Source organism: Thermobia domestica, chromosome 3 (assembly GCF_964235325.1).
Source record: "Thermobia domestica chromosome 3, izTheDome1.hap1.1, whole genome shotgun sequence".
Taxonomy (NCBI): Eukaryota; Metazoa; Arthropoda; class Insecta; order Zygentoma; family Lepismatidae; genus Thermobia; species Thermobia domestica.
In genome coordinates, this window is record NC_137456.1 from 156769255 (window position 1) to 156781441 (window position 12187).

At 34.0% G+C, this 12187-nt stretch overlaps 1 protein-coding gene across 3 annotated transcripts in view; it reads right to left on the reverse strand.

Moving 5' to 3' along the window:
- Positions 1-4964: 4964 nt before the first annotated feature.
- The window catches only part of LOC145680824 (putative protein-lysine deacylase ABHD14B), a 45340-nt gene continuing 38117 nt past the window's right edge, over positions 4965-12187 (reverse strand). For all 3 annotated transcript variants that reach the window (XM_081751913.1, XM_081751915.1, XM_081751914.1), the window contains exon 6: positions 4965-5944. In XM_081751913.1, coding sequence (XP_081608039.1) covers positions 5759-5944 — 186 coding nt within the window. In that variant the 3' untranslated portion in view covers positions 4965-5758. The remainder of the gene's footprint in view (positions 5945-12187) is intronic.

Here is a 12187-nt window from a genome sequence, read left to right on the forward strand (position 1 = left end):
CATCTACGCCATTTTCGTTTTTTTTAGCAAGAAAAAAATTAACAGTGTTGAGCATCTACGCCATCTTTGTCTTTTTAGCGTATTGATTTACATGAGATTTTTTTTCTTTGATTTAAATCAATAAACTAAAATTAAAAGACGGTGCAGATATTCAGCACCATTAGAGAGCCAATAAACATTCAATGAATCAATAATCTAAAATTCAAAGTTGGCGCAGATATTTAACACTATTAAAGAACCAATAAATAAATTCAAAGATGGCGCAGATATTCAACACCATTAAAGAGCCAATAAATATTCTATAAATCAATAATCTAAAATTCAAAGATGGCACAGATATTCAACACCATTTAAAGGCCAATAAATATTCTATAAATCAATAATCTAAAATTCAAAGATGGCACAGATATTCAACACCATTTAAAAGCCAATGGTGCAGATATTCAACATCGTAAACATAACAAGCCGGTGCTTTAGCTTATAATTTCATCACAGAGGCAAAATCAACCGTTTCATAGGGCAACATTAATACGGCTTTTGAAATCTCGTGAATTTTAATCTCCATGACTAGACTTATTATGAAGAAATTGTACTGCAAGTTTATTAAATTGCGTGCCGAAACATATTTTATTAAGTTGTATCATATTGGTTTAAACTTCCACTATCTAAATTTATTTTAATGTATATACCACAATAATTTATCTTGTTAAGTTACCAGTTTTATGCAACAGTTAAACATCTTTAATAACGTACTATTACAAAATGAAAAAAAAAAAAAATCTTGTAACGCCTCTAAGACTGAATCCTCACTGAAAAGTGCCCTTTCAATCTAATGCTTACATTTCTTTCTGTGTCATCAATATACAGTTTATGAATTATGGGCATTTTAAACCAAAGATGTGAGTATCTAATTAAGTATTTTCGTGTTTGTCGAAAATAAGGAAGAAAACTTAAGAAACAGTCTGCTGTCTGCTGTCAGTCATAGTCACAAAAGACATTCAATAAATGATCAACGAAACAGCTAGAGAACGCACAAGTTACTAGTTTGCTCTTATAACAGTATATGGCCTTTTACATTTTTACGAGAAAAACCAAGAAAGTTCTTACCATTACCATTATTGAGATATGCTGGTAAACATTTGTACAATAATAGATTGGCACCTCATTAGCATGTGTGATAATTTGTATCTTTACAGTTCCTATAGATTGATGTTATAACCATTTGATCTATTGAACAGAGAGTTAACGGAGGATATGGAACATATTCTTTGGACGCTGAATCGATTTAAAAAAAAAAAAAAAAAAAGCTTGTCAATACCTATTACGTTTTTACTCTGACACCTGTCGACAGATTGACAAAATTGTTCTATAAGACTTCTGACACTTATGCAGAACATAGTTTTAGATATCTAATAATAGTAATAAATGCAATTGTATAAATCACCGATTCTGAGTTGTAATATTGCCTTTACTCCCTAGTAAATATTAACAAACGGAACAAATTTTTGTTCGATAATAGTAGAAAACAGAAGAGCCAATAGTAGAATATTTCTCTTGGCATGCTAAATTGAAGTCCGAGAAATATGCACAGAAACTGTCCTGTTGGAGGAAGATAAGCAGTCGACCCAACCGCTTGAAGACTACAACTCTTAATAAATACTTATAACATTCTCTAGCTTGAAAAGAAATAAAAATTTAAAATTGAAGAAAATGGTTAGCAGAAATACAAAATACATTACAAGTCTATGTCAGTATACTCTTTGGCGCTCGTTCAACTATTAACATAATATGCCATATCAAATTGAATAGTTCGAGCTTTCTTGTGGCTGGCCTTTTTGGCTATGATGCAAGATGTTTACTGATTCCTAGTGAATGTAATATTGTTAAGATCCATCTTAAGCTTCAAATGTCATTGAAGAAGAATGTAGACAGGAGACAAGGAAGATCTAACTAAAGTAATTCTATGAACTGTCATTATCACAAAGTCGTTAAACGTGTAAATTTGTATGCTTCCGATACACATAACTCAGTACTGGATTTTTTTTTTTTTTTTTTTTAATTCAAGATATATTAATAAAACTTGATTTTTAAAGTCTTTGGGGAATTTTGTCGTAATGCTGTTAGTAACATTCATTATTTGTCATTTGCAGGAATCAAAAAGTAAAGTTCGAAGTACTGTAGTTTCTAAAACATTATGCAAAAATAGTGTTATACGAATGTTCACGATTATACAAAACAAAGTCATTAAATCTACCTATTTAAATAAAAATGAAGAACAGTATTTGACAACATTGAACTTCAGCTTTCAAGATGTTTTCTACTTGATTTCTATACTGTGTTACGTTGACTGGAAAAATGATACAAGGACACTTATAATGAAGGAATAATGATTTTAGAATACCTGTAATATATAGACTTAAAATAAAAATTAGAGACTAGATAAAGTGCACTTCTCTATTATCAATACATATATTTTTACTGTTGAACAAGTATTTTTACGTCTCTCACTATAATTAGCATTTTCGAATTGATGGGTATTTTGAGGTTTAAAATAAATTCATTAATTTGAATGAAGTTGCACCATAACATGTGACCAATTTATTGTATAAGATAATACAGGGTGTCCAATATACAATGCAACCCGGAGTTTGGGATAGTAGAACTTTTGAACCTGAAGTGATACACGAATAATAGTTATACCAAAATGAAGCCTTGTTCATGCATACTTTTTTAAACTAGGAAGCAACGATTGAAGTACACTGGAAACCACATAGTGTTGCCAGATGTAACCGAAGGTGTAATTTTTTTTTTTTTTTTAACATGTAAATTGACTTATAACGCATACGTATGGATGTTCTGTCATTAATTTTCAGTTTGTTTAGTTGCAGTAGCTTGGAAACTATGGAGCGGGAAAAAGAATTTTTCATTTCCACCGATAACTAATCGGATGAGGCCTCTGTAAGGAGGAACTAGGGAAATCGTAGTTTTCATAACTTAGCACTCTGAATTGGCAACTTTGCTGATGTTTCAGTGCATCAAAAGGTGTGTTAAGGATATGTCTACATTATGCAATTCCTGAAAACAATGAAAAACAAACTTTGAAATTACCATGATAAAACATTTACTTACATGCACTCGGCAACACTGCTACTATCAGAAATAAGTTACCAGCTTTACAGCGGATGCTGGGAGTGTCCCCTGTTTTGATTCGAACTCTGGTTCACACATTTCACCAGGTTGGTAGTAACTTTACGAAGAAGTGTTAATGTTTTCAATGGCACTGCGAATGTTCGTTTCCAGGTCTTGAATAGTTTGAGAATTGTTCTTGTATACCTCTTACTTTAAATAGCCCCATAGAAATGAATAGCAGTGTTGTCGGGTGAATGTAAGTAAAAATTTTATCATGATAATTTCAAAGTTTGTTTTTCATTGTTTTCAGGAATTGCATAATGTAGACAGATCCTTAACACACCTTTTGATGCACTGGAACATCAGCAAAGTTGCCAATTCAGAGTGTTAATTTATGGAAACTTCGATTTTCCTAGTTCCCCCTTACAGAGACCTCATCCGGTGGAAATGAAAAATTCTTTTTTCTGCTCCATAGTTTCCAAGCTACTGCAACTAAACAAACTGAAAATTAATGACAGAACATCCATACGTATGCGTTATAAGTCAATTTACATGTTAAAAAAAAAAAAAAAAACTTTGGTTACATCTGGCAACACTATGTGGTTTCCAGTGTACTTTAATCGTTGCTTCCTAGTTTAAAAATATATGCATGAACAGGGCTTCATTTTAGTATAACCATTATTTGTGTATCACTTCAGGTTCAAAAGTTCTACTATCCCAAACTCCGGGTTGCATTGTATATTGGACACCCTGTATAAACCAGTTCTCCACACGTGATGAAAGGCGATCGAAAATTGTGTCCGAAATATTGACGATTTTAAAATTAATTTGTTGCTATATATTAATATACACAAGGTAAGTAAATTTGATTATAATCTATGGTTTCTGAGTATTGACTTCATGAGGTAAAATATAGAAAAAAAAAATTATCAAACTTTCTACAAGAGAAGTCAATATATAGGGTGAGGCAAAAAGATGTTAACATTAAATGGGGGTTTATTCACATGAAATTACAAGGTAAGAATTTGGAAACAGGGTTTCAATTTGGCACCCATTCCGCTCAATGCACTTATGAAGTCTGTTCACTGTTGATTGTATGGCTCTCTGGGCCATTTGGGCAGGGATAGCAGCGATAACCTGAGTGATGCGGTGCTTCAGGTCGTCCAAGTTGCTAGGTTTGCTGGCACACACACGATCCTAGACTATGCCCCACAACCAAAAATCACATGGCATCAAGTCGGGGAAACGTGCTGGTCATGGGAGAGGACCACCTCTACCAATCAATGTTTACCGAACGTGTTGTCCAGGTAATTCGAGGTAATCTTTAGGTAGTACGGCTTCATTCCTAAATCACGGTGTAAAATTCTAACCACTGACCTTTGAGAAATGTTAGTCTCTAGAGAAAGTCTGTGCGAAGACTTGGTTGGGCTAGCTGCCATCGCTCTCTGGACGAGGATGATATTCTCTTCAGTACGGACAATTCTCTTTCTGCCACTGTTTCCCTTGCAATCGTCTTGAAGGGACTCCGTTCTTACAAGTTTCTCGTAGATCATACCAATTGTCAGGCGCGAAGATGCATATTCCGTCCGGTCCAGGTCGTTCCTTTCTTTTTTTTTTCTTCTTTCTTTTGTGCGTGCTTGGAGACTGAAAAATCTCCATCCATCCCAGCTATTTTCCTTTGTTCCTCAATGGAACATCGGCACGCTACGGTTTAATGTGCGAAATAAAAACAAAAAGAACACCCATTTAATGTTAACATATTTTTGCCTCACCCTGTATATTTACGATTTAACAATTACAACTGTTCAACTTTAAAACTGAAACATTTAAAAAGCTTTAACGATAAAACAAATGGACTTCTCATCTTTATTTAACATTTACATGAACTTTATTAACTTGAACACGAACGACTGGAACAATACAACACTATCTCTTGTTTTTAAAAATATCGTAATGATGTATACAGAATTAGATCGAAACATAAAATTTGTCAGGAAATGATAATACATCTTCGGATACACAAATCAAAATGATTTTAACTCAGTCGATAGTTGTCTATTAAAGCAAATATTGTTAACACTCTATTATGCACACGGGTTTCTTTCCTTACACTGGATTCACATTAACAACAACTCGGTATTATTTTGGACTGAATGAAATCTACTCACAATAATCATAGCCATGCATACGTAAGTTGTCTGATCGACAAAACAGAATGTAATTTTAAATATCTTCAGATGATTGTTTAAGTGAGAACTGGTGATCTATAAATTCATATATAAAGCAATTGTTTCAACATAGAAGGACTTACTAACATTAGTATAAAATTTTCAATTGTTTTAATACCAATATCCTACACAAATTTGCCCATAATATATATCCAAAACAATTACTTAAACTACTTTTGTTCTTGCAACGAATTTCAACACTTCACAGAGTTCTAATTTATCGGTAGAAACACTGAAATGGAAATAATCTATCTTATTTAACTTAACGCTTAAAATTATGGAAATTAAATCACCGCTAACACTCAATTCAATTTAGAAGCCTGTACATTAATGTATAAAATCTTCTGAAAAAGACTTAATTGTATTAGGATTCAATACATATTTAGTATTGTTCCTAATGTTTACACTTCTAGAGCTTTCAGAAAGTTGTACAGCACTGTGTGAAACTTAATAGGCGTATCCAAATACACTGCATGTCCACCTTCCAAGACAACTTCAACACTGTTTGGCAGTGCCTTTAAATATTTGATAGACTCAATGCCTTTAGTTGTTGTGTCCTTTTTACCATGTAAAATCAGTGTTGGAACCTGAAACATATAAGAAAACATCTAATTAATTTTTTAGAGCTCAAAATGTCTATCAATTATATAGCTAAGTTAATGCTCGATTCTAAGTAAAGAGAAACAGGTTAAAAAAAAAAAACTGTACCTAATATGTATGTATATCAACATTCAAAACTTTACATAATACGTTAAAAAATATGTATCTATTTAATCTGAGAGCTTAGCAAATAACTTAATGGAATTTTAGATTAAACTTGAAGACTTAACATATGTAACTTTACTCATAGCTTCACTTATTACAACAAACCTTTTTACTTTTCATCTAATTTTGTCATCCAGCTTACATTGCTTTCTCTGCTTAATTTCGCCTTCGTTCTTGCATACTGTACGTACTATACTGTATGAGTAGTGTATATTCTATCTAAAGTTTACGTATTTTACGATTAAGAAAGCAAACTATATACGTAAAAGTGATGCTATGTCTGTACTTGGATAGACGTGACCAATCTTCATACAAAGCTGACTGACTGTTTGGAATCGAGTTTAGCGCCCTTTCAGCACCGAGGCCATATGAGACATTGACCTACAACTTATCATGGGATCTGAACTACACGAACTTCCACTGGAAATCGAACCGGGTCTCTCGCGTCAAACACGCGTACGTTAACCATATAGTCAACGAGGGAGCGTTCACAAGACTGATGATCTATTTGTTTTAGTGATAATTGGTTATAATATATAACTTTTTTTTTAAGGTGGTGAGTCACCCATGCAATTCTCTGTGATATAATTTCAAGGTTTAATGGTATATCACTGTTTATAACTATAAGTTCAAGATATATTTCAAGATTTATGACTATTTCTGAATGGACACGGCCTCGAAAGATGATCCTAATGATATTTCCAATTACTCAGAAATATTTCGGGTTTCTTCTTAATGCGCCCGTAAAACACACACTAAATCATGAAATCTAGTGCGTGGCGTCCGAACTGACTTTTCACATGAAACGACGTGGAAGACCTGAGTTCGATTTCCGGTGTGATTTATGTGATTCCGATCCAACGTTGAGCGGTAGGTCCACCGCTCATATAGCTTCAGTCCTGAACGGGACACTAAACTCCACAAATAACAAAGCTTGATGTTAAACGCTGCTCTCACGTTAACCAACCAGCTTCTAGCAACATTACCAATATTGTGACGTGGAAGTCCACATTGGTCAAATGTGATTTAAATATGAGAAACTTCTGTCTGAAAAATTTCTGAAGATTGCAGGAAATATTTCTCTGATAATATTGGTAAATATGAGTGATTCTAGCTTCATTTGTCCTTATTTTACTTTGTCAAGATTTCTTATTGTAAGTAGTGCTTTATTATAAAAAATGGTTAATATCAATACAAAATAAGGGCATAAAGATGATGAGGCTATATTTTTAGCGAGCTCATAACAATAATCCAAAAATTACTTTCCATATTATAATAAAAGATTCTTTCTTTACTATCATGTTAATATAGTTACTTCAAAAATATCTTAGATAAAATTATTTAACAGCATTTATATCCTCCTGACCCTAAGATAATACATATGAAGAAACTGTAAGTAAACAATATTTGTATTACACGCCGAAGAAATTAGGAATATCATATCGACGTTTCATTCATAGTCATCCAGAAATAAAATCTGCTACCGTTATGAAAGATTCCAGTGATAATATTAGAATACGAAAACACTTGACTTAATGTCATTGTGTTAGTTAAGAAAAGAAAGCAGTATATCTACCAAAGAGCACTAAGCATTAAAAATAATAACTAAAATAAAATAACCATAAGTTGTATGAGATCAACAGATTTATTATATTCCATATACATGGAATTTTTGAGTCAAGTTTCACTATGTATCTTAGTATCTAAATTAATCAAAAGGAAAATTTAAAAAAAAATGTAATTTTAATTTAGTTTGGAAAATATAAGTTAATTTTAAGTCGTATTTTGTATCATATGTCTCGTTTTGACCAAATCACAACTTAGTCTAGTACAAAAAAGAAAAGAAAAGAGAAGAAAAACTGGTTAGTGGTATGTATTTCTTACCTTAAATAGTAGGCTATCAATCGTACTAGAAAGAGAGATAGAGATAGAGAGAGAGAGAGAGAGAGAGAGAGAGAGAGAGAGAGAGAGAGAGAAACGTCAACAACTTATATTAGTCACTGATAGACTAGACGCGACCAACCACGTTGATACCAATCCTTATTCAAATCTCCCAAGTTTGGATGACGATTAGTAGTGCATGTTATATATCATATAATTAGTGAATTATTAATATTATTGCATAAAGTTTTTATTATTATTATTATTATTATTATTATTATTATTATTATTATTATTATTATTATTATTATTATTATTATTATTATTATTTTATTATTAATAATAATAATAATAATAATAATAATAATAATAATAATAATAATAATAATAATAATAATAATATGGAATAGAATGGACAGTTAAAATCATATTTTTCAGTGCCAATATTTGCATACGCGGAAGGTGAGGAAGAAATAATTAAAACAACCAGATGAGAGTAACCCAGTCAAAGTGACGTGAGCTTGAAAATAAGTTTCCCACAACAACGAAAACTATAACACAACATAGAACTGACCTCGATTTGTGCTCTCTAATATGTTGTTTTCAAGGAAAGTTAAAAACGTAAAAGCTTCTGGTGAAGTCACTGGACAAATAATACATGGATTTCCAAAACTGAACATAAAAACAGAAATAATCAATATTTTATATTTTTAAATGTAACAACAATATTTATCAGAACTATTATTTGGACTTTCAAAATTCAAAAATACAATGTCAAAAATTTCACGGAAAGTAAAAATAATTGCATAAAACAAAAACAATAGTACATTAAAAAAGACCAAAATTTTCAACCAAATTCGGACTCATACAATCATTCGTCAATCAAGAGAGCTTTGAAGTAACAATGGAGAAGCCTCTGGGAAGCGATCATCAGGACATTAATTACAAATTCAGGAAAAAGAATAATTAATTGCAATATATGGGTAAAGTATGGCAACTTGAATATCCATTCTTGCAGTATTTAAATGTTTCTTCTTTTGTATTTTATTTGAATATTTGATATATATGTAATTGTTTCTTCTATTCAGAATAATAATTAATTTCATTATACATTCTTATTCTCATTTTTATTCAGTTTCTTTTATTCCACAATCTGTCATATTTGAATGAAATGTCATGATCATTCGGATAATGGTCTCCATGTGATAGGCAATGCATTATAATCCCACTACACTATCGATACAACCGGTTCCATTCTGATGTTGCAATACTAATACATTGTTCAGAATTTTCTTTTTCTTTTTAATATTTCATATGTTACTGAGAGATGACTGGGAACATCGTATAAAGTGTCTGTATCATGTTATAAATGTGACTTCAACTTGTATTCTCAAATCAATAATAGCACTATTAAATGACGAAGAATCCTTCAAGACCCCCTATCTCTCTTAACGGATAGTTTTCGTTGAAGCTTTGTGTTATCCTTGGCCTAGAGTTCAAGGATAATATTTGTTAAATGCAGCATAAAAATAAGGGACTTAAATCATCCTTAGTTTCAATGACGATTTTGGTCCTTTAGTTTTGCCCTGAGCTTTGCAAAATTTCAAGTTCTTACACTCAGGACTTACAGTAAAAGTCAAAGAAAATGTTCAGTGTTTTCTTTTTCCCATTAGGAAACGCATTTCGTAAAGCTTAGACTTATCATTAGCGTAGAGTTCACTAACAACGTTTGTACATACAACATTTTCTAATTTCTACAGATAGTAGTATCGGAGATCTTTTGAACAGTAAAAGAATTACAATACTTTCTTCCCTTCTCGCATGTAAATATTGCATTTCGCAAATTTTGCCTTCTTCTCACCCTAGTGCTCAAGGAGAACAAATTCAATTTCCTTCGCTTAACAATTTTGGAGATAGGATAAACAGCGAAAAGATTTTCTAGTACACCCTCTTTCTCCATAGGGATCACATTGATAAAAACTACATTCAACAGCCCTCTCCCTCTTAGGTAGCATTTGGTAAAATTATGATCAATAGAAACATTTGTACAAAATTTCAATTTTCTATTTCCAATTGATGAGCAACAAATTATATTTCACACCTTTTAGACACCACATTTCATAAAACTGTTCTACTTTCAGTCTGTGGTATATAGAAGATTCCTATAAAATTACAAGGTTCTACGTCTAACAGTATCAGAGATCTGGTGAATAGCTAGAAACATTCAGATCCTTCTTTTCCTGCTCAAGACCACTTTTTTTTTTTTTTTTTTTTTTTAACTTCAGTCTTTTCAACCAAGATACATAGTGTGCAAATTGTGGCACAAATAACAACAAACTTTAACAGACTTTAACAGTGCACAAAGCACGGAGCGTCTGAGTACACAGTTCACCGTACACTGTTATACATTATGTAATCAAAAGTATCCGGACATCCCCAAAAACATACGTTTTTCATATTAGGTGCATTGTGCTGCCACCTACTGCCAGGTACTCATTACCAGCGACCTCTGTAATCATTAGACATCGTGAGAAAGCAGAATGGGGCGCTCCGCGGAACTCACGGACTTCGAACGTGGTCAGGTGATTGGGTGTCACTTGTGTCAGAAGTCTGTATGCGAGATTTCCACACTCCTAAACATCCCTAGGTCCACTGTGTCTGATGTGATAGTGAAGTGGAAACGTGAAGGGATACGTACAGTACAAAAGCGTACAGGCCGACCTCGTCTGTTGACTGACAGAGATCGTCGACAGTTGAAGAGGGCCGTAAAGTGTAATAGGCAGACATCTATCCAGACCATCACACAGGAATTCCTAACTGCATCAGGATCCACTCCAAGTACTATGACAGTTTTGCGTGAGGTGAGAAAACTTGGATTTCATGGTCGAGCGGCTGCTCATAAGCCACACATCACGCAGGTAAATGCCAAACAACACCTCACTTGGTGCAAGGAGCGTAAACATTGGACGATTGAACAGTGGAAAAACGTTGCGTGGAGTGACGAATCACGGTACACAATGTGGCGATCCGATGATAGGATGTGGGCATGGCGAATGCCCGGTGCTGTCTGCGTATGTAGTGCCAACAGTAAAATTCGGAGGTAGTGGTGTTAAGGTGTGGTCGTGTTTTTCTTGGAGGGAGCTTGCACCCCTTGTTTTGCGTGCCACTCTCACGGCGCAAGCCTACATTGATGTTTTAAGCACCTTCTTGCTTTCTACTATTGAAGAGCAATTGCATCTTTCAACACGATCGAGCACCTGTTCATAATGCACGGCCTGTGTCGGAGTGGTTACACGACCATAACATCCCTGTAATTGACTGGCCTACACAGAGTCCTGACTTGAATCCTATAGAACACCTTTGGAATGTTTTGGAACGCAGACTTCGTGCCAGGCCTCACCGACCTACATCGATACCTCTCCTCAGTTCAGCACTCTGTGAAGAATGGGCTGCCATTCCCCAAGAAACCTTCCAGCACCTGATAGAAAGTATGCCTGCGAGAGTGGAAGCTGTCATCAAGGCTAAGGGTGGGCCAACACCATATTGAATTCCAGCAGTACAGATGAAGGGCGCCACGAACTTGTAAGTCATTTTCAGCCAGGTGTCCTGATACTTTTGATCACATAGTGTATATGATTCTCCGCACATGTACCAATGTTAATTGTACGGCATCATCGATTATGACTGGAATGGGCACATGCTCATCGTCATTGGACCGCAGGGCAGTGGCATAGTTGCATAGTCTGATGAATCACGATAGTGCCTTTATCACATCAACGACAGCATTATAATTCGTCACCTTTCAGGGAACAGCTGTTCGAGATGTGCACAGTAGGATGACGACAGGCCAGTGGTAGCTCCATTATGATTTGGGGAACCTTCACATGACCATATATGGACTCAGTACTGTGAAGGACAATATGACGGCTCCTAGCTAACAGCAGTTCATTGCTGATCACGTATGTTCTCCTGCGAGCCAAAAACGGACATAACAAATATTAGATAGGTGGTCATAATGTTCTGCCTGATCAGTCATACCATCATTGGACCTGTGGCAGTAAAGGAAAAACTGGAAAAATCTCAATCAAGATAATACATCGCTAGATTAACTCCGGGACAGTTACGTTACAAACTAAGGACGTTAACTATTAAGCTATGCCCATTCTGTAAATATTCATTTAATT